We start from the raw sequence: 27,657 nt of genomic DNA on the forward strand, positions 1-27,657 counted from the left end.
GAATATTGAACTAAGTTGTTGTCTTGAGATTTATTCATGTTTGTGTATTTGTAAGATCATACCGTAGTGTAGGATATCGAGCATCCTACGTGACCTTGTATGTTATTTAGGCTCATGCCTAAACACTAGTGAGGTTAGACCCTTTTATGTATTGTTACATTTGTTATACCCTATTGCCCATTGTCTCTCATTCATGGTTGAGAGAGTTGTCAGCAATCATTGTTATATTCTATCGACTATTGTCTCCCACTCTTGGTTAGAGAGTCGTTAGCGATTATAATATATATACGACTGCCCACGAGACCATTCGTGGTAGCGAGTTCACGTGCAGTCCGTAGCTAGACAGCTACGTATATACACTGTCTGCCCACGAGACAATTCGTGGTAGTGAGTTCGCCCGTAGATAGTGATTGTCTGCTTACCCTATCTACCCACAAGACCATTTGTGGTAGCGAGTTCACTTGTAGATAGTGACTATTTGTTTACCCCGACTGTCCATGGGACTATCCGTGGTAGAGTGTTCTCCTGCAGTTAGTGCTTGTTATATACTTATTATATATTGGTCATGTATTTGTTCGTGCAGGTTGGGATGTACCGTATGTACTCCCGATTTATCGATCACCTCTGGTTGAGCAGGTTAGTAAAGGATTATTATTATTGGTTATGCTTTAGTTAGCAGACGATTCTAGTGGCACACTTACTTTTGTAGTAAGTATTTTCTTGAGATTATACTTTTGCCCTCCTTATGTTATTATCATGCACTATCTTCTATTATCCGCGGAGTTCATTTGGACTCACTACCTGTTATACTTTTATTCTTCTTTCAGGTAATAGGTAGATGATATTTGTCTGAAGTTGCTCGGAGTATCCTGCCTGCCAGTCTCACGTTGCATCGAGAGTCTAGTTTCTTCTGTTACTTTTACTCATATTTTGGTTTTCCGAACATGTTCATGTAATACTTAACTTGAGTGCAGTTTTTTTTTCTTTTGTTGCCTCACAGTCTATTGTTTTGTTCATGTAATTTACCCTAACTCTTTCATTGTGGTTGTTTCCAGCCATGTGGGTTGATATTATTATTCTTGTTCAGTTGTGTGGCTATATATCCAGGTTTCAATTGTTATTGTTATAGGGGAGATGCTGTTTGATTTTCATCATACAACCTTACTCTCGGGGCATGACACTTTGTCCTCTGTAACACAAAATGCCAAAAAGGTCATATGAGGTCGTTGGATTGAAGGGCCTACTATGTGTGAAGCTGATAATCTAACCGACCCTCCCAAGTGTCCTGACTGGGTGCCCCTCGGAGGTACCGCCCAATCGGATTAAAGAACTAGCCAAAGACTCGGCCTTCGTTCAACCTCTTCATTGAGTCAGGAAGTTCGAAAAGACTGAGTATCTAATTGGTTCGACCGGACGTATGGTCCGATCGGCTAGATCACTCTGCTGAACTAGTTAACTATGTTATTCTTGAACCAAGAATAAGACTCGGCTCAGTCCGACCGGCCCCTCAGTTTGATTGGCATGACGATTTTATCTACTATCTCTCATTCGAAGGAACCAACTGTACAGATTGTTAAGGTTGACTCTTCTTTAACTTTGACCACTATATCAACCGACCTTTTTTTACTTTAATCTCAATCGTCGTATCACTAGTAAACTGCTACAATCTTTACAGCCCTATGCATAAGCGCATGCAGTGATTATGTAACACATGTTGTCTTTGTCTTTTTTAAGTCTGTGGGTTGTGTCCATTAACCAAGCGCTCGCTTTCGGTGGTCTGAACCCCTAAGAGATCAGCCCTCACGGGCAGCAAGTCATCGCAACTGAGTATGGGCAAAGCAAAGCAACAAAATCCTTCACATCGTGGTGCCTTGTCTTCACGTACGTCGTGAGCCAGCTGCTGCATGCTTGTGTCGGCGCTGACACGCAATCGAGAAATTCACATAATTGAGTTGCGTAACACTTTGCGATCAAAATCGAAAATTATTTAGCCTAGCACCGCCACTGCAAGCTACCAAACAAATTCTAAGTTCCAAGAAGATTACTTAATTTTTTGGCAATATAAGCGTCTTTATTCTGGCACGGACCAGACCAAATTCAATGGCTCCCACTTCCCCGCCGCTGCAGACCTTTTTCCTCATCCTCCTCCTTTCTGCTTTGCCGCCACCGACAATCACCTCCATTAATGCCTCTACCGATCCCTCCGCTGCCGCCGCCCGAAATAGCTCGGCTGGTCACGCTCTGTGCCAATCCACGCCCTACCCCACCGCCTGCCTCTCCGTCGTGAAGCTTTCCATCTCCGTAAACATCAACCCCACCGTCCTCTTCCTCGCCCTCCAGTCCCTTCGAGTGGCCCACGACGAAGCCAGTAAGCTATCCCCACTCCTCTCCCCAGAAGCCGGCGGCCTCACCGAGTCACAGCGAGGCTCCCTACAGGACTGCCGCGAACTTAACGATATCACCCTCGCCGCTATACAGAGGTCGGTCGGCCTCATCGGGACGGAGCCCAGCAAGCTCGCCGACGCCAAGGGGTTCCTCTCCGCCGCTCTCACCAACCGCGCCACCTGCCTGGAAGGCTTATCCGGTGCGAAAGGCCCGCGCAAGGCTCCGCTCCTCGACGCTTGGAACGCGGCTTACGCCCACGTCAGCAACTCGCTTTCCCTCGTTGCCCGCTCGTCCGGCGGCCAGCACAAAGGGATCCGTACGGCCTCCTCGTCGCCGTTCCCGGCATGGGTCGGGAGGAAAGGAAGGCGGTTGCTGCAGGGCTGGGACTATGGTGAGTACGACCCTGACTCTGTGGTGGTGGTAGCGGCGGACGGGACGGGAAATTTCTCATCGGTGGGGGAGGCGGTGGAGTGGGCACCCACCAACAACGACGATCGCATTATCATCCTAGTTCGAGCCGGCGTGTACGAAGAGAACGTCTTCATCACCAGCAATAAGACCAACATCGTCCTCATCGGCGACGGCAAGGACGTCACTGTTATCAGATCCAACCACAGCGTCGCCGACGGCTGGTCCACTTTCCGATCAGCCACGGTTGGTGAGTCGTATATTCCCAATCTTCTTTTATATATATATATATATATATATATATATATATATATATATATATATATATATATATATATATATATATCAGAACTGCTATACTGCGAACAAAGTCAGTGCGGACCGCTGCGGACATGCTTCCTGATCGATCACCAGTCCGATCAGGGGACCTCCTGATCGGTCTCTGGACCGATCAGGGAACGTCCTGATCGGTCTGTAGACCGTGACCGATCAGGGGACCTCCTGATCGGTCACCAGACTGATCAGGAAGCATGTCCACAACGATCCGCACGGGCTTTGTCCATAGCATAGCAGTTCTATATATATATATATATATATATATATATATATAATAATTTATAATTAAACTAATATTCCTCGTGCATGACCAAGGACTAAAACGAGCTTAATGTATTATATTAATCAGGTTTATTCCATGCATTAATAAAATATACTAAAACGAAACAATCTTTATAGCCGCGGAGAACCACACGTCCCTGCTGGAGACCATGCAATATGGGTCAACAATTTGGAAGGAAATCTAGCTGCTAAGATTGTTATGGTTACAACGAAATAATCTAAATTGAAATTATAAAAATAATAATTCAGATTTATCTATCAGGCTTGAAAGGTTGAACTCAAGCTATCAAGTTGGTCTAATTAGGCAGAGTTGCCAAGAAGCTGCTGATTGATCCGTGCGGGTTAAGCTACCAAGTAGTGGTCGTCGTCTCGTAGTTCGGATCCTCTGTCCCGAACTGCCTCTGTCCCTATGTCCCACTGTCGATCGGACGGTCCAGATTGCATCTCAAGGTATCATGACATCTTTAAGATGTGTGCAATATTCTTGTGATATGCAATGCATCTTGAGATGCAATCTGGACCGTCCGATCGGCAGTGGGACATGGGGACAGAGACAGTTCGAGACAGAGGATCCGAACTACGTCGTCTCGTCGAGTGTCTCCCAATTTCTTGAATGGGCCGAGACTTCGAGTAGGCCAAGAGGGTACAACTCCCGAGTGACCTGAGTGAATTGAACTTGATGGTTAGACAAAGAGCTTTTGAACCAAAGGCAAAGGCCAAGCGAAGTTGAGCCGAACTACGTACATAACCCAAAGGCCAGGCGGAGAGACGCCGAGAGAGTAGGTAAGATCATCGAGCAAGCTAGGTTGCAGCCAAGAAAGAAGTATTGTTATAGATGGAAGGCAAGACTATCAAGTGGGAGAAGAGTCAACCGTTTCAAAAATTAATGGGTCTGTTATGCACTTGAGCAAGTAGTAAAATGGATAAATGTAAGTTGTTATGCTTAGAGAAATTTTGCTCCTATTGGTTTGATATTCAATGCGCGTATATCGTGCTCGCACACGATTCACTTGGGTTGAATGCAATCGGGATCCTAGATTTATGCCTCCTATGCAGGATTGAGCATGAGAAAGAGCTCCTCTCCATGTTCACAACTTCAATTGTTATTGCTCATTATAAACCAACCTTCAAGCAACTCAATTCTCAACTTGAGACTAATATCCCATTCATAATAGAGTTTCTTTCATCCACCACTTTTTCATTCATATTTTTTCGACAATCCTCCACATGAATAGAAATAAAATATATAATAACATTTAGTAGTTGAGTCATGTATATGATAAATAAGTTTTACCCTTTGAATCTTTCCTTGTAAGACATATTTACTTACTGTCTAACTAGTAGACGTGATGTCATGTTCTGTCATTTGGGTAAGTATTTACATAGTTCACCCAAGACACTCCCTCATACAACTCACTTCTCATAGGTGTGTTCGTTTTTAGCCAGGAAAATGTCTAGTTTTGTGAAAATTTCTAAAAATTGTGGCTTTCAATTCTCTTCAAAGATATCTCACTTATTTCTTACATACGTGATCTTTCAAGAGGAATATATATTACTTCATTGGATCATTAAAAGTCATATATTTAACGTTCATCCTTTATTAGTATCACTGGCTCATTAGGTAGTTTTTCCACTGTTATCTACTTAGTCAATACAATTAGATTGTCCCATTAAACCTAGTTCTTGGAATTTCTAGTTAACATAGGTTGGGGTTCATTTAGGAAAACATACTTCACGTGCATCAATCTCATTCCTCATGATGAGCTTGCAACTAACTTTTTATTTAAAACTTGGGTTAGTAGATCCGTTAGGTTATCCTTTGACTTTACATAGTAAACAATGATAATTCCTATTGAGATTAGTTATTTATTGGTATTATATTTATGATGTATATGTCTAGACTTACCATTATATATATAACTAACTCTATGCCTGTCTAATAATTGATTGTATGTCATAATGTATAAAAATTATTAGCACAGATTTTGAACATCTAGGAATATCTTCTTAGAATTTTAGCTTCTTCGCCTTATTTATCAAAGGCTACGAACTCAAATTGTATAGTAGATTTGGTTGGTTATTACGATTTTCTTAGAAGATTCCACAAAATGACTACACCTCTTAATGTGAACACAAATATCCGCTAGTAGATTTTGAGTCTTTCACATTAGATATTCAATTGCATCGTTGTATCATTCAATCATAACATAGTATCTTATATAGTGCAGTCTATAATCATGAGTGTATCTTAAGTATTTCAATACTCTCATTATCCCTTTCTAATGCTCAACATCGAGATTACTAGTATATCTACTTAGTTTACTCACTGCGTAGGCTAAGTGGTTATATACAACTCATCAAGTAATTAGACTTCTAATTACTCTAGAGTACTCTATCTGAGAAATAATTTCTCCTCGATTTTTTTTATAGATGTTGATTCGTATCTATCAAAATTCATGCCAATGCAATATCACAATTGATGAATTTTTCAAAAATCTTGTCCGCATAATAAGAACTAACTTAGAACAAGTCCTTCAAATATCCTATAAATTTTATTTCCTAAGCACTCAATGATAAGTATGTCATCTATATAAAGGCATAAAATGACAGTCATACTAAGTGTTTTTAATATAGACATATTTGTTGTTGGGGTTCAATCAAAGTCTCACATAGGAAAGATTTGGTAAAGATCATGGGTTTAAAAGGATGTAGGATATTTCCATTGGCATGAGACCTTTTGAGGAGAGTCCAAGAGCAAAGCCATGAGTGCCTAGACCCAAAGTGGATAATAATATCATGTCATTGTGGAGATATGTGGGCATCCTTTTGGGCACAACAAATGATATCAGAGGCATGGCCCATATTAGATGTCATGTGGGGCGGCCTTGAACAAAGTTAACGGTGGGTCCGAAGTAGGTTAGGATGACCAGATGCTTGTGAGGAGACCCGGAGCAGGTCAGAGTGACTGAATGCTTGCGGGGAGGCTCGAAGTAGGTTAGGGTGACCGGATGTTCGCGGGGAGCCCGGAGTAGGTCAAGGTGATCAAATGTTTGCGGGGATGCCTGGAGCAGGTCAAGGTTATCGGATACTTATAGGGAGGCAAGTAGGTCAGGGTGACCAGATGCTTGTAGGGAGGTCTGAAGTAAGTCAGGGTGACCGGATGCTCGTAGAGAGGCCCGAAGTAGGTCAGGGTGACCAGATGCTCGCGAATAGGCCCGAAGCAGGTCAAGATTGATCGGATCCAGCTGCTTGCGGGGAGGCCCGGAACAGGTCAGGATGACTGAATGCTCACGAGGGGTCCAGAACATGAGAGTAATTGTGGTCCTTCATTTGAGGGGAGAATTGTTGGGGTTCGATCAAAGTCCCACATTGGAAAGATTTGGTAAAAGATCATGGGTTTAAAAGGATGTAGGATATTTTCATTGCCATGAGGCCTTTTGGGGAGAGGCCAAGAGTAAAGTCATGAGGGTCTAGGCCCAAAGTGGACAATATCATGTCATTGTGGAGATATGTGGACATCTTTTTGCACAACATTTGTCACATTCATTGATTTTAAATCCACTTTCCTTCATGTCATTATCAAAATTTTTATGTCACTATTTTAGAGCTTATTTCAAGTCGTATAATAAATTTATCAATCGACAAACCTTATTTTCTTGCCTTAACTTAGAAAACCCTTTGTATTGCAATATGTAGATTATCTCTTTTAAATCTTCATTTAGAAAAGTTATCTTTATATCCATTTGATTTATTTTCAGATTCCATAGAGCGATAATAGACAATGATACTCTAATGAATGTTATTCTCGATATTGAAAAATATATATCAAAGTAATTAAGGACTTCACATTGTTAGTAACCTTTAAATACCAATTTAGTCTTGGGCTTATTAAAATCATGTCATCTGATTTTATTTTCTTTTTAAAAATCTATTTGAAACTCAGTGGTTATTTCTTGGAGGAAGATCCATAAATTTTTTAGTATGTTTTCACAAGATTGAATCAATCTCAGATGCAACTAACTCTTTCTAGTGATTTCCTTCAAAAGTGTTTATGGCTTTTGAGAAACTTTAAGGATCTTCCAAAATATGAAAGTGATAAAATATGTTCTCAATGATTTTTCTACCTGAGTTCTTTTACTTCATCTAAACTCAATCTCAAATGGTTCATCTACTTCTTCTTCTTCTTGTGGATAAAATCCCCATTTTAAGGAACTTGTTTCCTCTTGGATCTTATATGGAAACACATATTCAAAGAAAGAAATATTTCTCAATTTAATAAATGAGTTCTTGTATATCTTTGGTATTTGAGACTTATATACAAGAAACTAGTAAGCACTATTGCTATGTACATATCTAATCAATATGTAATCAATAGTTTTGGGTGGTCATATCTTAATCCTTTTTGGATTATGCATCAAAACCTTTACAAGACACCCCCATACTCATAAGTATGTATAAGATAACTTTATTCTATTTCACAACTCATAAGGGTTCTTATCTATTTTCTTCTAGAGCACCTTATTTAAAAGGTAATTAGTTGTTAATACAACTCCCCCACATATACTCAAGTAATCTAGAACTTAATAGAAGAGCATTCATTATCTCCTTCAAAGTATGATTCTTTTTGCTTAACAACATCATTTTGCTGAGTATAGGGAGCTATTATATAGTGTATGATCCCATGTTTAACACATAACTCAGCGAACCATAATATATATTCACCTTCTTGGTCACTTCACACCACCTTAATTTTTTTTATTAAGATATTTTTCAATATCATTCTTATATATAGAGAATAAATTTTTCTATAGCTTCATCCTTACTTTTAAAAAGATACATATAAAATATTTTATGTTATCATCAATAAAGATAATGAAGCACGTATTCCCACCATATGTCAGTATCCCTTTTAGATCAAACATATTAATGAGGATTTGATCGAGTGATTCGCTACTTTTTTCAACATGTTCAAAGGACAACCTTATCAAATTTTCCTTCAACACAAGTCTCATACTTGTATTTAGGATCAAGATGGAATGTTAGTATATTTTGCATATTAATTAATCTATGCAACACATCATAATTAACATATCCTAATCTACCATACCATAAATAGTAAGACTCAAGCATATAAATGGAACAACTTTCATTTTTATTATTCTTTGGCCTAATGACCATTATACTGAGCTTAAATAGACTATCAGATACATAATTTTTTCCCTACAAACATTCTATTTTTGAATATAATAACTCTGTCTAATTCAAAAATAATATGAAAGTTATATTTGCTCAAAAGTGATTCATATATTAAATTCTTTTAAATCACCAGAATATACAACATATTGTTCAGAGTCATATCTTTTTTAAGGTTGTCTTTAGTACCACTTTCCCTTAGCCCCTAATGTTTGAGGTTGCTAAATTTTCCATGAACAACTTATTTCCATATTTAACTTCTTCAAAGTTATGGAGAAACTTTTTGTTGCAACACACATGTTTGGTGACACCCATACTAATCTACCATTGCTATGGATTTGAGCCTACCAAATTTACTTCAAAGACCACAGTGCAAAGGTCCATGTATGGTCCTTAGGTTGTCTTTTTGATTCTTCTTAAGTTTCGTGAATTTTGAAGATTTCTAACCGACTCAATCACAGTTGAACCATTTTCCAAAGAATTTCTTCTTGCTTACACCACCTGTAGGTTCCACTTTGGAGATTTGAGATTCTTCCATTTCAATCTTTGACCATGCTCGATCATATTGGCTTTAACAGTCACTAGAGTGAACATCTTTACATCGGAGCTTTGGTAGTCTTCCTCGATTCGGAGTCTGACGATGAGTTCTTTGATATTAATCTCATTCCTCTTGTTTTTAAGATAGTTCTTGAAATCCTTCTATCCAAGTGATAGCTTCTCAATGATGTTGAGCACCTAAAAGGGTCTCACTCATCACCATATCTTTTGAGTAAATTTCATGTAGAATCACTAGAAGTTCTTGGACTTAACTGATCACTATCTTGTAATATAGAAATCATTCCACAATAAACCTTTTATTTCCTACATTCTCCATCTTGTATATTTGATTCAGGGACTCCCATAGTTTATTCATCATTCTGTTCATGTTATACATAATGTACAATGAGTTGACAAGACAGTTAAGGATATAGTTTACATATAGGAACTTTGAATGGTTTTTTCATTCCATTATATCAATAGAATTCTTAGCCAATTTAGGAGGTTTCTCTGTCAAAATTGGGCTAGATTTAGTATGGTCAGATAGAAGAACATCTCCTGTTGCCACCATTTAAAGTTCAACCTAATGAACTTCTCTAGCTTCTCCTCATGGTTGATTGGAATATTTTTAATCGGTACGGAGGGGATCATCATATGTTGATCATCCTGCTTCTCAACAGTTTTTGTGGCCATCTCAATTGATCAAAATATGTTTTAAGGCTGTCAGGCAATCTTGCTACGAAGATTGTTGCCAAAATTACAAAAGAATAGTCTGAATTGAAATTACAGAAAAAATAACTCAAACTTATCTATCAAGATGACTTGAGATGTTGAACTCAAGTTGTTAAGTTAGGCTAGTTAGGTTGAGTTATTAGATTATCCAAGATGCTAGGGAAGGTTAAATTGCTTGGAAGACCGAGCTGCTAGGAAGGCAAAATTACCAGGAAGTTGCTGAATGACCCTAGCGAGTCAAGCTGGTCATTAAATGCCTTGAGCAGATCTAGCTCCCAAGTGACCTGAGTGGGCCGAGCTGTCGAGTTGCCTGAGCGGGTCTAACTCCAAAGTGACTTGAATGGGTTGAACTAGAAAGATAAGTAGAGAGCTTATGAATCATAGGTTGAGCGAAGCTGTGTTAAATTGTTGGTCCCATTAGCAGCTTGCTAGAGGGGGAGAATAGCCCTGCAATAAAAAATGAACCTTCCTTGAACTTTTATAGCATAATTAAATCTAACACTTGCATAAATGGAATTAAAAAATTAAATAAAAAAAGAGACACAATCGAATTACTTGGTTACAACTGGGGAGGTTGTTAATCTAAGGAAGTTAAAAGTGTACTAAAACTCTCCTTCATGTGGAGAAGCCTCTTTGCAGTAATTTGCACACTCAATTATTGAACAGAAATCAAGAAGATTCAATTACAAGTGTTGTGTTCTATTTACTAAATCTAGGAGTCATTTTATAGCTCTTGGAAAATCTTATCCTGGGTTGGACGACGTCTTCTATAGGGTTGGAAGGCACCTCCAGCAAGGCGTCAGTGGATACAAGTTTAACCACTGCCAATGGCAAAATCTGCATGGTTGAATGCACCTTCCATAGGGCTGGAAGGCGCCTTCATACTGTTCATAGAAGGTGCCTTCCAGCCATAGAGGGGCGCCTTCCACAAAAGGCATGGAGGCCGCAGAGCGGCCTCGGAGGCGCCTTCAACTCCCATTGAAGGCGCCTCCAGCAGTATTTCCAACCTTCCTTTTGCTCTTCTGCTGCTCCGATCACCTGGGTGATCACTGTTGGATTTTTTGAGCCGCGAAAACCACGTTTTCGCGTCACGGAAATCCCGAAAGCCCCAGCCACCGGATCCGTGCAAAGAAAAATCTTTCGAAAAATACAAGTACGAGTTTCAAAACTTCGATCTACAGTAGATCTACAAAGGGAAAACCTTTTATACCTTCGATGCGTGCCCTTTTCGTATCCCGCTCGTCCAACGACTTGCCGGATCTCAAGATTGTCAACGTAGACAATCCTCTACACGTATCCACACGAACACACTAGATGGAGAAGGACCAAACAAGGTGTGCTAGCACCTAGGGTGTTCGACCAAGGTAGGAGAAGGAGAGCAAGAAGAGAGAGCTCAAGGAGGAAGAAGAAGTGAATTGCCTTGAATGAGAAAATGAATTCTCATTCACAACAAAAGTGGCCGGCCACTTTCTCAAAGTGTAACCCCCATTTTTGCATTAAGTGTGGCCATTAAAGAGATTTGTAACCTCCATGAGGTGGTACACACATGTGCTAAACATGATGATGTGGCACCTCATCATTGGCCACTTAATGCCAACTCACCAATGAGGTGGCAAAAAGTCAAGTCAAACTTGACTCTTCATCTTCCTCTCAAGTCAAGTCAAACTTGACTTAATCTCTCTCATGGTTGATCTAATCCAACCATTTAATTCAAGTCAATTTAATATAATGAATCTAATTCATTTAATTAAATTGATTCAATGAGTCATAATCTAAATTAGACACATTGAACACATGAATCAACTTGAGTCCAACTCAAATAGCCCAATTAGGATTACTCTTAATCCAATTTGATTCATCAAATGAATCTAATTCTCTTGGTTCATCATATGAACCTAATCTCCATCTAATTGTCCTTAGTGTGTGACCCTATAGGTTCTTGTAACGTTGGCAATGCCCCTAAACCCATTTAGGAGCATAAGTAATGAGCGGTATCTAGCAACACATCATTACTACCCAAGTTACAAGAATGTTGAGATCCAACATCACCTTGTGACTACTAATTGTGACTCCTCACAATATATGACAAGTGTCCTTCTATCTTAGACATCTAGATTGATCAATGTGAGGCATAGACCGTGTCATCCTCTGATCAATCTAAATCTTGAACTCCAAGTAGACTCACCAAATCAAATGAGCTCAATATCTCATATTGACTCATTTGGGCATGGCCATGCACTTCGTGGTCTCACTCTATCAAGAATATCGATGTCGCTCCCGTCATATAAGAGGGATAGATCTCATCTACATCACTCACATCCCTATGCATAATTCGTTACATACCCAGTAATCGCCTTTATAGTCCACCTAGTTACGGGTGACGTTTGACGAAACCAAAGTACATAACTCCTTATGTAGGGATCCATGGTGACTTCAGGTCCAAGGACTAGTAGTCATACTAATAGCCACATGAGAAAGTATATGACACTCATATAACGATCCATGATACTTTCTCATGGCGGGTCATTCAGTATACATTCTCCAATGCATACCCATGTGTCAACTTGATATCTCTATATCCATGACTTGTGAGATCAAGTCATCGAGTTGACCTACATGCTAGTCTTATTGCATTAACATTGTCCCTGAATGTTAATACTCGACTAGAAATGATTAAGAGTAGTGTTCCCTATATCATCTCACTATCGGTTCAACTAACCGATTGATATAGGTGAGAACCTTCTACTCAAGGACGCTATTATACTTAGTTTATTTGGCACCAATACAAGTAAGTATAATAACCAAAACAAATGCCTTTATTTATATAAGAATATGATACAATAAGTCTATAATACAATTATCAAATGATTGGCTCTAGGGCTCTAACTAACAATCACGGCCATCTGGGATAGGGCTCACCTGAACCCATTTCCCGGTCTTCTCCTTGAGCAAGCTTCTGCTCCGTCTTCTCGTCCCTCGGACCGCCGTGCACATTCTTCTCATTCACCTGTATACTCGTCCGCAACACCTTGTCCCTCAGACGCATCGAGCTTGTCGGCTCTCTCCCGTACCGTTCTTCTTGCTAGTTGCGTATTTCGCTCAGCTTTCTATACTCCTAAGCTCCTGCACACTTAGACACATGGTTAAACACCTAACCTGACTTGATTGATCACATCAAAATTACTATGGGGTACCAACAATCTCCCCCTTCTTGATGTGATCAAACCTAAGTTAAGGTAGGGTAAAAAAATTTTGCAAGTAAGAAAATTTTTCTATGTAAAATTTGCTAGAAAAATTTTACAAAAAAAAAAATTACTAAAAAGAAAAATTTTCAAGTAAATTTTTTTAACCTTTTTACAAGAAAAAAAATTTACAAGTACCATCTAGACTTGTTCTTCCCTACTCCTCTTTTGATTACATTAAAAATGGGGTTCATTTAAAAGTTTAAGAGTAAAAATAATAAAACCAGTGAAAAAAATTTCTAACTATTTTAAAAGATAAGAATTAATTAAAAAATATCGAATTAATTTTTAACAAAAAATTAAGGTATTTTTATAACTTCTAAATGCTTAACAGTTAGTCAATTAAATATTTATTTCAATAATTGACCTCCATGCTGTGCCGAGGCACTAGGTCTTCTTGGATATTGGAACAACATCCACTTTCTAAACAAAACCTCTTAAAAAAATTTAATATTTAATTTACTCTGAAAACCTTAATTTAAAAACATTCAATCCAAATATGATTTTGGAATCCAATATAGGTTCCTTCCTACTGGGTTAATTAAAAATTTCTTAAGTATGTATTTTTTGAAATTTTCCTAATTTGGCCCTTATGGTATTTAAGGTACCAATTCAATCTACTATATTTTCTAATATATTGAATATTTGAGCATGCATGATTTTTCAAATTTTCTATTTTATTTTTCAAGCTTTCATTTTTATTTTTTATTTTATCAAATTCTTCTAATCGACAAGATTTAGCTAAAGTTGATTTCAATTCTTTAATTTCTTTTTCTAATTTACAGTAATTTTTTGTTAATAGTTTTATAAATTGAAATAACTTGTCTGGAGAAAGAGATCGTACCTTGCTTATCTTGTCGATCCCGTGATCCAAAGTTTCTCTTGAAGTACTACTGCTTTCTTCCGATGTCGCTCCCCCTTCATCGATGCTTTCGATGCTTATTTCAGATGAGCTTGTTTCGTCTCCTTCTTCTTGGTGACTTGCCACTAGCGCAAGTCCTACGATGACTTCAATTTCTGATTCGAATGATGTTTCATCCCACATCACCTTTATATTCTTGTACTTGCTGTTGGAGCAATCTAGGTGCCCTAGGTTTTGATGTTTGGGGAAAGGTTTAAGTTAGGTTTATTGTTGTATTTGATATGCATTGTGAGTGTGCAGGATACAGGTACAACAAGGAAAGTCCAAGTGTGATCTTGGCAAAGGAGGAAAGTCCAAGAATGAGTCTTGGCGATATAAGTCCAAGCATGTAGTCTTGGCAACGTAAGTCTAAGTGTGACTTGGAAATGGATGAAGTCCCGGAGGTGAGGAGCCTCTTGGCAAAGGAAGATCCGACAATATGGACAAGGCCGAAGGAAGCTCCAGAAGGCAAGACGTGAAGGATGGGGAGACATCCGAGGGACACGAGGCTGACGGAGGAGGCTAGAAAGCTAGGTCTAGGTTGGTCGGGCGAGGATGAGTGCTGAGTGATTGTACTCAGGGCAAAATTCTATGTGTTTTAGGATTTACTACAGCAGTACTATAGCACTACTATAGCGACACTGTAGCAGTCGACTGGTACACTGTAGCAGTCGACTGGTAGCCGAACGTTGGGTAACGGTCGACTTCACTTAAAGGACCAGTCGACTGGTGCATACACCAGTCGACTGGTAGCGGGAAAATAGCTTAGTGTTTTCCTCTCGAGCTCTATTTAATAGAGCTCGAGGTGCTTTGGCATGGTTGACGAAATAGACTTGGTTAAAGCCTATTAGAGTCTCCCAAGCCCTCGTGTGATCGGTGTGCTTGTATTAAAGTGTTTGTGGCGAGGTTTCTCCACCGACAAGGAGCTTGAGCTAGCCGGAGTTTTTCCGAGGAGTCATCCACCGACGGATCGGGATCGTCCACCTTACGGACAACCGTGGAGTAGGAGCTTTATCTCCGAACCACGTTAAATCAACGTGTTCGGTTTGCTTTCTCTTGTTAGTATTTATTTTTATATTTCCGCTATGCACTAACATTATAGGAAGCGATCGATTTGGGTGAGACGCTATTCACCCCCCTCTAGCAGGCGTCAAGGTCCCAACACTTGTTCGCTTGGGTCAGCTTCTTGTTCTTGCTCTTGTCCTTGTCTTTTAATTTAGGACAGTTATATTTCATATGTCCTTCTTCATTGCAGTGGTAGCATCTTATCCTTTTTTTTCTACCCTACACTTGATTAAATCTTTTAGTTTTAAATAACTTTTTAAATTTACATACCATCAGTGCTATTTCATTATCATTGAGAGAAGATTCTGAATTTTGTTTATTCGCCTTTACCTTTAAGGCAATATTATGCTCCTTCTTCAGACCTGTACATCTCGTTTCATGGACTTCAAAAGTTAAAAATAATTATTTTAAAGTAGTTGAATCTAGATCTTTAGATATATAATAAGCATCTACTAATGATGCACATTAAGTATTTCTAGGGAATGCATTAAGAGCGTACCTTAGTGAATCTCTGTTACTTACATTTTCTTCGAGATTCGTGAGTCTAGTGATGAGCTCCTTGATCCTTGAGTGAAGGTGTGCAACGGTTTCACCTTCTTCCAGTTTGATGCTGTTGATATGGTTTCTGAGCAGATCCCGTCTCGCGAGTTTCGCCTCCGAGATTCTTTCATGTAGTTCCACAAATTTCTCCCAGAGCTCCTTCACAGCTCGTAGGCTCTGATCCGGTTGACTTCTTGTGGTGGTAAGACGCTTAGTAGATGGAACTATACTTTGTCATTTGCCACAAAATCGGCCTGCTCCTTTTTGATCTAGTGGTATTTTTCTTTGCCTTCTGGTACTACAAAACTAAATTCCATTATTAAAAGTAAATCAAAATCAATTTTGAAAAATACCTTCATCTTCTTCTTCTAGTTGGTGAAATCTCCCTCGAACTTCGGTGGGTAGATGCTTGATCTGGCCATCTCGTGTGCTTCGTTCGGCAGTTAGTCCTCCTGAAGTGAACCTGGCTATGATACCACTTGTTGGTCCCGTTAGTGGCCGGCTAGAGGGGGGAGAATGCCGTGCAATCAAAAACAAACCTTCCTCGAACTTTTATAGCATAATTAAATCTAATACTTGCATAAACGGAATTAAGAAATTAAATAAAAAAAAGAGACACAATCGACTTACTTGGTTACATGGGGAGGTTGTTAATCCAAGGAAATTAAAAGGATACTAAAACTCTCCTTCAGGTGGAGAAGCCTCTTTACAGCAATTTGCACAATCAATTAAAGAACATAACTCAAGAAGGGTAACGCCCCGCCTTCTACTGGCTAAGGTGTAAGGCCGGGGGTTACATTATGCTAAACTAAACTATAAAATGCGGAAAGCTGTACTAATTAAAATCTCTACTATTTGCCGTAAAATCTAGAATCTAAACTTCTCATATAGTTTAGGAGCTGAAATTAGTTGTTTCCAACTGAAATCAGACTTCCCCAATCGATTGAGTTGGGACTCAATCGATTGAAAAATATTCAATCGATCCACTGATCGATTCAACGTACTTCTGTGCACGGAAGAACCTTCTGGATCGATCGGCTGATCGATCCAGTCTAGTCAATCGATCCAATGATCGGTTCAGTAACGCTCTGTACGCGAGGAGTTCTCCTAATCGATCGGCTGATCGATTGAGGAACCTCAATCGATCAGCTGATCGATTCAACAGCTCACTGTACGCGGAAGTCGCGTTTCAATCAATCGGCTGATCAATCGAGGACTTCTCAATCGATCAGCTGATCAATTCAGCTGCTCTCTATTCGTAGGGAATTACTTCCCAATCGATCGGCTGGTCGATTGAGGACTCCTCAATCGATCGGCTGATCGATTGGGTTTCTGATTTCACTGAAATCCCACACGAACTCATACAGAACTTTCAGAATTCAACTAAAACATGAAACAATACTTCTAGGTATGTTATTACTCATACCTTGCTATCTAATATCAAGACAATTAGCAGTCTAAGCATGGCATAATACACAGTTTCACAATTCATATACTTAACATCCTAAAAGTGCAGAAAAGTAACAACATAAGGAAATACTAAGTTTTTAAATTTGCTAGTTCCCAAAAATCTTTATTCCAGGTTCCTTCTCACACACATCTTATCGCATTGCCCTTCAGCCTCCGCTAATCCATCTTCCCTTTACCTTTATCTGCAGTATAAGGAAAAGAAAACTATAAGCTTGGGAGCTTAGTAAGAACCATCTACCTCACAAAACATGCATTCGATGAAATCATGCTTTTAAAAGATGTTATTTGAAATACATGATCATACTGGAAATGCAAAAAAACATGGCATCTGGGCATGTAAGTCATGGCAATCAAATACTGAACATAATACTAATTGTTGTATGATCAAGGAAACTAACCGATACATAAGCTAAGCTAAAACCTATGTTAGGTTAATGCTGAAGCTGAACTGTATTCACCTAACTGAGTTGTGAAGCTTTGAAAACTACTTTCATAATAGATAAAAATAATAATCATGTTGCTGATGGGCCTGACAACGGTACTTGCTATGCGCGCATCCCTAACTAGACCCGAGGTAGCTAGTCCCGAATCCAGTAGGGTTTACTAGATTATCTAAACCTAGGGACGACTATGGGAGCCCAACCCAAGGACAACTGAGAGTCCAGTACAGTGCCACTGATAAAAGTAAAATACTGTTCATAAACTAATTTATCTTATCTTGCTTATACTAGGTTATCTGAACCTAGAGCTAGGTCATCTGAACCTAGAGGCGACTATGGGAGCCTACCCATTGGTCCGTAGTCCCATATAAATTGAAGAAAGACTATGTATGCTATTTAAAATGCAACTATGGCATTTAACTGAGCTATTAAAATGTCTACTGTAGCATATAACTGTACTAGTCATTTTATCGAGTACCTGGTGTGCTCTAACTCTGCGTATGGCTGTACTAAGAACATAAAAGCGAACTAAGAACATAAAAGCATACGATTAGCTACTTATACTGCAGGTGAGGGGTTACTTACATCTTGCGCTAAGTTTTCTTACAATCCGATCGCCAGGTTTTCGGAGAAGTAGATCTCTTCAGCGATCCTCTTACGTCTACGCGTTCTTCTCGCGGAGAGAAGCGTCCTCGTATCGGAGATGTCGCCGGAAGGTACTCCTATGACCCTAGGGATCGAACCCTAGGTTTTCTTGGGCTTGGTGTGCCGAGAGGGTGAGGAAGAGGGAGGGTCGGCGGTGAGGTTTGAGGGAGAGTTGTCGTTCAAGAATAATAAACTCCCGCTTAAATTCCTTATTTATATTAAGAGATCAATACAACCCAACTTGATCATAAATATAATTCCTCTCCTCTTCTTTCAGCACACCCCTGCTGGGGCCACCTGGTTACTAAAGTCCTGTATAAATCGTAGGGTCTAATAGGTCTCGGGTTCAATTCCCGCTTAGGCTATTTTACGTTTTTATTTGATTTTGCTACTTCAGCTACTCCAAAAATTCCATAAAAATATTCTAAAATTCCAGAAAAATAATAGAATATTTCTAAAATTTATTTTGAGAATTTTTGGGCTCTACAAGAAGATTCAATTACAAGTGTTGTGTTATATTTCCTAGGTGCAGGGGTCATTTTATAGCCCTTAGAAAATCTTATCCTGGGCTGGAAGACGCCTTCCATAGGGTTGGAAGGCATCTCCAGTAAGGCGCTAGTGGATAAAAGTTTATCCACTGCCAACGACAAAATTTGCCTGGTTGAAGGCGCCTTCCATAGGGATGTAAGTCGCCTTCGTACTATTTATAGAAAGCGCCTCGAAGGAGCGTGAAGGCGCCTCCAGTAGTATTTCCAGCTTTCCTTTTGCTCTTCTGCTGCTCCGATCACCTGGGTGATCGCCGCCATCCGGGATAGGGCTCACCTGAACCCATTTCCCGGTCTTCTCCTCGAGCAAGCTTCCGCTGCGGCTTCTCGTCCCTTGGACCGCTACGCGTGTTCTTCTCGTCCACTGGTGTACTCTTCCGCAGCACCTCATCCCTCAGACACACCAAGCCTGTCGGCTCTCTCCCGTGCTGTCCTTCTCGCTAGCCGCGTCTTTCGCTTGACTTCTTGTGCTCCTAAACTCCTGAACACTTAGACACAACACCTAACATGACCTAACCTGACTTGGTTGATCATATCAAAATTACTACGAGATACCAACACAAACTACTGAGCTTGAAGGCTAGGCAGAGAGAGGTGTCAAGCGGGTAGGCAAGATCATTGAGTAGGTTGGGCAACCAAGCAAAAAAGCAAGGCTATCAGCATGGGAGGTAAGACTGTCAAGCAATAGAAGAGAAAAGCACTACCGAGGCATGTGTTAGATATAGTTTCCTTAATACAGATTCATTCCCTCTGGTGGTATTTCGAGGTCACGCTTAATGTCTATTTTCAAAGATACAATGATATGACTACGCACACAATCAATCAATAATTACTTGTGGCGAACCAAGCCTGTATCCAAGCATTATCATAGAAGACCTACAGAGTGAGTCATCTATCAGGGAAGAAGAGAATGTGGGGGAATGAATAGAATTTTCACTACTTGTATAGAGGCTTTGATCCTTGGTTGCATTTGAATGACTGAGTAATAATCATTCAATGTCTCCACCTACTCGGGTAGTAACGCCAACTGACATCCGTCAATGGTTGGCCATTTTGTCTGGGCAGTTATCATTCAACTATTTTAGATCAAAAATTAATGTGTTTGTTACACACTTGAGTAAGTAGCAAAATGAATTCAAATGATAAAATGTAGATTAATCCACTTTAGTAAAATTTTCTCTGATTGGTCAAACATTCGACGTGTATAAATTGTGCTCACATATGAATCATCTAGGTTCAATGTAATCCAAATCTTAGATTTGAATCTCCTACTGATCTATATGTGAAAGAGAGTCCCGACTCATATATATTCACAACTTTAATTATTATGATTTTTTATAAACCAACTTTCAAACCACTCAACTCTTAATGTGGGTCTAGTATCCCATTCATAGTAGAGTTTATTCCTTCTGTTACTTTTTTTTTCATTCGTATTTTTCCAACACAAGGTCCATTGTCTACAATTAATTTGTGCGTTTCATTGGAAAAGATATTTTTGGCAATGGCCGGCAGCACTAAAAGTAAGAAATGGTCGCGAAAATGGTCCCCAATTTTGATGTTTTGCATGCACTAACATGCACTGAATTGATTTCTGTGTTAATTCATGGAGGATTGTATCAGCTTCTTGGTCACCTGTCAAAATCGCACGTTAAATTTAGTCAATTTTAATTGATATAGTCAATGTTAATTCTGTAAACAAAAAGATGCTCATCTGGTAATTGATCTATCTATCTAGTGATGACTATACATGCTTGCAGCCGTGTCGGGCGACGGATTCCTGGCCCGTGACATCACGTTCCAGAACACTGCTGGGCCGGAGAAAAATCAGGCGGTGGCCCTCCGCGTGAACGCCGACCTGGTGGCGCTCTACCGCTGCGGGATCGACGGGTACCAGGACACGCTGTACGTTCATTCGTTTCGGCAGTTCTACCGGGAGTGCGTCATCGCCGGCACCATCGACTTCATCTTCGGCAACGCCGCCGTCGTCTTCCAGGGCTGCAACCTGTTCGCCAAGCTGCCTCTCCGCGGCCAGTCCAACGCCGTCACGGCCCAGTCCAAGGACGACCCAAACGAGAACACCGGCATCTCCATCCAAAACTGCTCCGTTCTCGCGTCGTCGGAGCTCGCCTCTGCGAACTTCCAGGTCATCAATTGGTCCCTTAATTAGTTAGAAGCTAAGTATAATTAATTACTTTTAATTGGTCGATCGGTCCGTACGTTTTTCAGGTGAGGACGTACTTGGGGCGGCCGTGGATGGTCTACTCGACGACGGTGTACATAGAGTCGTACATGGACGGATTGGTGGATCCGGAGGGGTGGCAGGAGTGGCCGGGAGGACAGGGCTTGGACACGTTGTACTACGGCGAGTACATGAACGAGGGGCCGGGGGCAGCCACCGACGCCCGGATCACGTGGCCGGGCTACCACGTGATGGACTACGATGAGGCGTCGAGCTTCTCTGTGTCGCAGTTTATCTATGGGGATGAATGGCTCGAGTCCACCTCCTTCCCTTACGACAATGAAATTTGACCTGTTTCGTGAATTGGAATTGGAATAATTAAAAGAGATGACTCTATTTAATTAGTAGTTGAAAAAAAAAAATACTCTAGCCCTTTGGTAAACTAAATCAACAAAAGTTTAATTTTTAATTTCTCTAACATCTTTCTTGGATGCTTAAGCAAAGTATCTTGGTGAGAGATGAAAATGAACTTGCAGATACGAAAACACAGGGCATCGAAATGGTCTAGCAGTGGTTTAATTAAGTCTGGATGTTCTACGAAAGCTAAACAATTATTTAGTAACAAAGGTAAGATTAAGTCAAGATTAGGATCAACGAATCCATACCACTACTAACTTTAGTATTTATAGGGGATCAACATCCAAACCCTAAACTCGGGGCTTGGAGTCCAGAACTTAAGTGAAACATCCCCTAACTTATCTTAAATGAGTCATGCCCTTTTTTTAATTTTTTTTTGAACATTTAGAACATATAAGCACTTGAATCTATACATAAATTTTGAACTTATCAAAAGTACCCAAATAATTTTCAAAATAATTATCCACTAGTAAACATTAAGTACTTGTCATCAAGTTCCATAATTTATACTGCCTAAAGAAAACATTTAAACACTACAAGAAAATTCTCATTCAACAACACTCAAACAACAACGGTTTTATACCAAATCGTTATTTTTTTTTTACCTTTTAACAGCTACGACAACGGTTTTTTAAGGATACGACAACGGTTTTTGAACACTGTTGTCTATGTGTGCTTTTTTAGAGATTACGACAACGATTTTTGAAAACCATTGTCTATTAAGTGTTGTTGAATGTCGTTGTTTTTTTTTCCTTCGTTGTTTTTCCCCTTCGCCATATTTTGCCGCCGCGTTTTTTCTTTCCCTCTCCCCTAAATTTTTTGCCGCCATGTTTTTCTTTCTTTGTCTCTTCACACTGGCGAACCTCATCTACGAACCCCTCCTCACCTTCTCTTCTGATCCTCTTCGCTTTCGCCTCCGCATCCCATTGATCGATCGCTCCTCCTCTCCTACGTTGTAGAACCCTAATCTCAAGGTAAAGTTTACGATTTCTCATGATTTATGTGATTTTTGTGTGTGTGTTTGTGTGTGTGTGTTTTTTTTACTTTTCTAGACAGATCTGATTATCTTTGGTACAGATCTCGCCATGAAGAGGGGGAAATCAAAGACTGACGCTCCCAAGAAGGCTGATACTATTTTTGCTTTTGATATAATCTTGTCCAGAATTTTATATATGGCCACTGAACTCGAAACAGATTTCCTTTTTAATTCCCTCTTTCGCAGTGCAATGAGATTTAAGCGACATTTCAGCTCCTGTATTAACCAAGAGACTTTATGTGTGCTTGAGCTATCATTACAGTGTTAAACTTCAACTTGAAAGATAAGAGAAACAAGCAGAATGAAAGAGAAGAGGGGGGATTGGCACTTGTGTAAGGTTAGTTGTGGTTAAGATTGTTTAAAAGTTACTGTCATCAAGCATCCAGTAAGCTCTTTCAAACTTCGGAATATAAAGCTAGATTCGATCAATTACTTTACTCTATTATGAACAATCTCACTCTTTTAATGGCTTATGGTTTCTTTTACAAGTTTGGACTTCTGACAGCTTCAAACTAGTATATGAAACTTCGAAACCTATTCTATATTTTGGTTATCAATTGTTGTTGTTGGTGTTGTTGTTATTCTGTCAACCTAACTTCATACTATAAGGCAATATTCATCAACTATTTTCCCTCCATGGGCACATTGATTTGGAGGAAGTTGAATTTTATTTCTTTCTAATTAACCATGGCTGTGAACCTATCCTCTGGTTCTCTTTACAATTTTTTTTCCTATTTCTGTTTATTCTGTGAGAACATTTTGTTTACTATCCTGATTGGTCTAAGATTCCTTCATTATTTTGTCTAGATTGAGAAGACTGTACTCTTCTTTCTGGAGCAACAAGGAATTATTGCACACAGGATTAAAGAGTTGGGAGAGGAGCGTACTATAATTCTTGAGCATCCAGAGATATCTAAGCTATCTAATTTGCGAGAAGCATATATTGAAGTTGGACATGATCTTTTAAAGCTTCTCAGATTTGTAGATATGAATGCTACTGGGATTCGTAAAAATTTGATAAACGATTTGGCTACAAGTTCACTGATTACTATCTAAGTACTAGATCAAATCATCCTTATTCTCATATACAACAAGTATTTAAGCATGTGGTAATATGTCTGCCTTTTTTCAACACTGTCCTTCCAATCATCCTTTTTAATTCTTGGTATCTTCCTTTTGCTCGTGGTAATTAATGTTAAAAGGCTACATATTTTGAATAAATAGGGTATAACAGCTGTTGTAGGAGCCTTGTCTCGCAATCTTGTTGAGCTTCAAGAACACCAAGGAAGTTATCTCTGTCTTTATGATCAGCCCTCGACAGCTATGGTGGTTTGATATATTTTTGTTAATTGAGTGTCAATGCAATACCAATTTTGTTTCAGCCATACATATGTGTGTGTCTATATATTTTTGTAATAAATTATCTTATCAATATTTGATATTTTTAGACCTTTATATATTTTTTAATTTTTCTGGCATCAGGTGCAAGACCCTGTCATTTGCTTAATACAAGCATTAGTGGAAAAATTGACTCGCTCTACAAATTTCTTGAAATTCTTGGGACAACATGCACTTATCCAAGAAGCTGAGGAACATGTTGATGAGAGAAGATATCACTTTGTGTCACTTCTTTTGAACTTGGTTAATACTTTACTTTATATGGTCAACACTTATATCATTGTGCCAACTGCTGATGACTACTCGATGAGCCTTGGAGCTGCTGCAACAGTTTGTGGGATCATTATTGGCTCTATGGCTGTAGCACAAGTTTTCTCTTCAGTTTATTTTAGTGCATGGTCTAACAAGTTATACTTCAGACCTCTGGTATTTAGCAGCATCGTACTCTTTTTGGGCAACGTTCTCTATGCATTGGCCTATGATCTCAACTCCTTGACGATTCTTCTCATAGGTCGACTTATGTGTGGGTAAGTGAATTGTTTGTTCTATTTCACTTTTATGACTATTCTGTGGATCCAGTACTTACCATTTCACCATTCTAGTAACTTACTCTCTCTTGTGGTTTGTTAGGTGTTAATTGTGATTGATTATTGAATTTCTGTCATCATTTAGCAAAGTCCTGCCTCAGAGGTTGGGCATTGGTGATTGACATTTCATTCTATTTCTAAAACCAATATAGAGAGTTGTGTCAGACAAAAATAATATGATGAATTTGACTATCTTGTATAAAGTTTCTTTTGTTTCTAGTTTCTCCCTTGGCACTAGCAAGGTTCAGTAACATTGATTATGGAATAGTGATGTGAAGTTCATACATTATTTTATGCTTTTAGACTACTTTTTGTAAGCAAACTAACTAACAAACTTGTGATATTAAAAGTCCAAACTACTACAGGTCCACAGTCACTTTCTAGGATTAGAATTGAATGAGCATAGGCTATGTCTAAACTAGACTCTTGGAAGAAAGTGATCCTATCACTGTTGATCTATCTCTTTACCATTCTGTACAAATGGAGTATATTTTCTTTTGTCTTCTTCTGCAATCTGCTCCTACAACCTTCTACTCTAATAGATTCTCAACTTTTCAATATATAGAATCTCCAGATACACATGTGAAGTATTAAGCAATATATAGAATTCAATGAAATTTGAAGTTAGGCATTTGTGAAAGTCTAATTTCTTTGAGAGTGATCATAATTTAACTTGTTTGAATTTCAAACATATAAAGAGACTTAGTATTTATGTTCCAAATTCCTTCTCTTGTATTTCTTGTTTGTTGGAGTGGAGTCGGATTGATGCACTGTCCATGGGTTTAAGGTCACATGTTTAGATCAAATATTGTTGAACCTAGTGCGCATCCAAAATTGGTACGTACCCAATTTGATATGATCTTCAGATAATCTGGTTTAGTGAAACTGAGAGTTGGTCTCAATTATGGCATGTCGTAATACAAGAGCTGAAATGTCGCTTAAATCTCATTGCACTGCGAAAGAGAGAATTAAAAGGGAAATCTGTTTCGAGTTCAGTGGTCATATATAGAAATCTGGACAAGATTATATCAAAAGAAAAAATAGTATATTAGTTATATATACTCCCAAGAAGGCTGATTATCAAAAATTTACATTTCCAACTTCATATAGCATTAGTAGGCATTGAAATTGAGAATAAGAAAATATAAGTAGATTAACAGCTAGGGTTGTTTTCTTTAAATTGTTAATTTCCTTAGTCCGAGTCCAATTACTCTCAACTCCCTAAACTAAATCAAGTAAATGACAAGAAGTTCTATTATTTTCTTAATATTTTCTATTTGTCATATGTTAGTAAATTAAGGACTTACAATGTTCTTCATTAATTATTATTAATGCAAATCAGTATGGTTAACCTAAAATTGGATCTATTGGTATAGACATAGATACCAGCTAGTATGTGATAAGGCGGTTGCACATGCTGTTTCCATCAAATCTATATGATTAGTCTCCTTAACTCTATATATCTGTAGGTGGAGATTAGGAAGAGGGCAAGAAAAAATATGAAGTCTTGTTTCACTTTTGCTCCATAGAAGATGAGTCTTTTCAGTAGGAATCTTGCTATTTTACACAATGTGGATACAAAAATTTTTTTATTATCATGTTGTGCACACACTTTTAATCTCATGTTCATTTAAATATTGTATTAGGTGTTATGGATGAATTGTTTAAGGTTCTTGAAAACCTATAATATAATAGCTTGGGCACAAGATGCACTTATTCCATGTAAAATAAATGGTGGACGCTGAAAATTTCAGTGTTTTTCAGTAGGATCATATTCAAGTTTTGAAATTTACTTGTTCCAGATATAAATACTATTTATCTTGTTATTCCACATGCTTTGAGTAGGCACGGTGATGGAACCATGTTGAGCAAAAAGTAGCCAACTAATTAATTAATGTTTCGTCAATGGCAAACCATGCATTCATGATTCTAATTCTCTATTTGTAATACATTATTTTGTTCTCAAGCATCCATAACCACATCATCAAATTATGTCTATGCATTTTACTAAATGCATCTTTCTTTCTATTATTAACATGTATCATTCTCCATATTAAGCTAAAATTTTGCCACTACACCACTGTTTTATTCACTTGCACTAACATGATCTCATCTACCAATTCTCTTTAAATGCTCTCCGATGTCAATCTCTCCATTTACTCATTTCAGCACCAACAAAGAGCTAGTTTTATATACATCAACAATCACCCTATTCTTCAGGTAAGATATATAGATAGACTTTTGTTTTTTAAATTTTCTTGTATACCTGTGCTATCGATATTGTTTTCTTACATGTAGAACTACAATGAACGGAAAGAAAGGTAACATTATTCAGATAGACATTTGCTTGCCGTCAAACTCAACACCACAATCAGAAAGCATGAAGAAATCTACCAAGGATCATAATGGCAAAGCCACGATACCAATGAGGAAATTGATGAGGGAAGTGTGGGAGTTTGCCAGAGAGGACACAGACAGGGCGACCTTTTCCCTCAAGGTTGGCTTGGCTTGCCTCCTCGTCTCCCTTCTCATTCTCATCCAAGCACCTGATCAAGTCTTCGCCACCAACTTCATATTGGAAAAGGTTGGTATGAAAAAAAAAACAAGTGAGAAAGAGGAGTCCAATGAAATCCTACAAGTTGAAGATTGTGATGGGACTTGGGTTGATAATAATTAAGTGCAATCCTATATGACATGAACCATCATTAAAAGTTTCTAGTCTTTTGGCTATTGTTCATTAGTTGTAAATAGAGTGTATTTGTTTATTTGTATTGGGATAAATTTTATTTGAACATGAGACATGTTTCTTCTTTTGTGATTGTAATTCTTGTATAAGTAACATTTTGAATTATATTGATGTGGGGAATATTCTTTCTTTTGTAATTATGATTCTTTATTAAATATTTATATTGAAATATGATATATTGGTATTAAAAGATAATAATTTAAAAGACAACGTACTATAAGAAAAACCCTCATAGACATCGGTTTTCCACCTCTGTCTATTACATTTTTGACCGATGTCTATGAAGGCGATGTAAAAGGTCTACCATTTTAGACATCGGGTTAAAACCGGTGTAGTATCACTTAGCGACACCGATTTTCAAATCGGTTATTAACCGGTGTAGTATCACTTAACGACACTGTTTCATCAACAGTATAAAACCGATGTAATATTATATGTTAGTAACACTAGTTTTGGTAGCGGTATACGACCGATGTAATATTAGTTAATGACACCGATTTTGCAGCGGTGGAAAACCAATGTAATATCAATGTTGTTTAACAACACAAATTTGATTTCTGAAACAATGAAAAA

The 27,657-nt window shown here is 38.6% G+C and overlaps 2 protein-coding genes across 6 annotated transcripts; both read left to right on the top strand.

Moving 5' to 3' along the window:
* Window positions 1–1,969: 1,969 nt before the first annotated feature.
* Window positions 1,970–21,339, top strand: LOC122034390 (probable pectinesterase/pectinesterase inhibitor 12). The gene is made up of 3 exons (XM_042593627.1): window positions 1,970–3,043; window positions 20,479–20,864; window positions 20,948–21,339. Exons 1-3 carry the CDS (start codon window positions 2,101–2,103, stop codon window positions 21,248–21,250), a joined length of 1,632 nt encoding a protein of 543 aa, XP_042449561.1. The 5' UTR covers window positions 1,970–2,100; the 3' UTR covers window positions 21,251–21,339.
* A 752-nt stretch (window positions 21,340–22,091) lies between these two features.
* Window positions 22,092–27,048, top strand: LOC122035065 (SPX domain-containing membrane protein OsI_21475-like). Of its 5 annotated transcripts, none has more exons than XM_042594436.1 (6): window positions 22,092–22,291; window positions 23,161–23,462; window positions 23,578–23,745; window positions 23,836–24,278; window positions 26,508–26,558; window positions 26,637–27,048. In XM_042594436.1, the coding sequence occupies exons 3-6, from the start codon at window positions 23,713–23,715 to the stop codon at window positions 27,013–27,015; spliced, it is 906 nt and encodes a 301-aa protein (XP_042450370.1). In that variant the 5' UTR covers window positions 22,092–22,291; window positions 23,161–23,462; window positions 23,578–23,712; the 3' UTR covers window positions 27,016–27,048. The 5 variants fall into 5 exon arrangements, with proteins under 5 accessions (XP_042450370.1, XP_042450371.1, XP_042450369.1 ...); XM_042594437.1 differs by lacking the exon at window positions 22,092–22,291 and adding an exon at window positions 22,665–22,738; XM_042594435.1 differs by lacking the exon at window positions 22,092–22,291 and having other exon boundaries at window positions 22,951–23,462.
* The last annotated feature ends 609 nt before the right edge of the window (window positions 27,049–27,657 follow it).

The sequence above is a fragment of the Zingiber officinale genome, chromosome 11B (assembly GCF_018446385.1).
Source record: "Zingiber officinale cultivar Zhangliang chromosome 11B, Zo_v1.1, whole genome shotgun sequence".
In the NCBI taxonomy this organism is placed as follows: Eukaryota; Viridiplantae; Streptophyta; class Magnoliopsida; order Zingiberales; family Zingiberaceae; genus Zingiber; species Zingiber officinale.

What these genes read in the sequence shown, in the direction of transcription:
- LOC122035065 (XM_042594436.1), top strand. Translation starts at nt 23,713, where the DNA reads ATGCAATACCAATTTTGTTTCAGCCATACATAT. An exon ending in TTTGTTTCAGCCATACATAT is followed by an intron (nt 23,746 to 23,835) that starts GTGTGTGTCTAT and finishes TTCTGGCATCAG; the next exon opens with GTGCAAGACCCTGTCATTTG. An exon ending in ACAATCACCCTATTCTTCAG is followed by an intron (nt 26,559 to 26,636) that starts GTAAGATATATA and finishes TCTTACATGTAG; the next exon opens with AACTACAATGAACGGAAAGA.
- LOC122034390 (XM_042593627.1), top strand. Translation starts at nt 2,101, where the DNA reads ATGGCTCCCACTTCCCCGCCGCTGCAGACCTTTTTCCTCATCCTCCTC. An exon ending in TTTCCGATCAGCCACGGTTG is followed by an intron (nt 3,044 to 20,478) that starts GTGAGTCGTATA and finishes ACATGCTTGCAG; the next exon opens with CCGTGTCGGGCGACGGATTC. An exon ending in TCGCCTCTGCGAACTTCCAG is followed by an intron (nt 20,865 to 20,947) that starts GTCATCAATTGG and finishes TACGTTTTTCAG; the next exon opens with GTGAGGACGTACTTGGGGCG.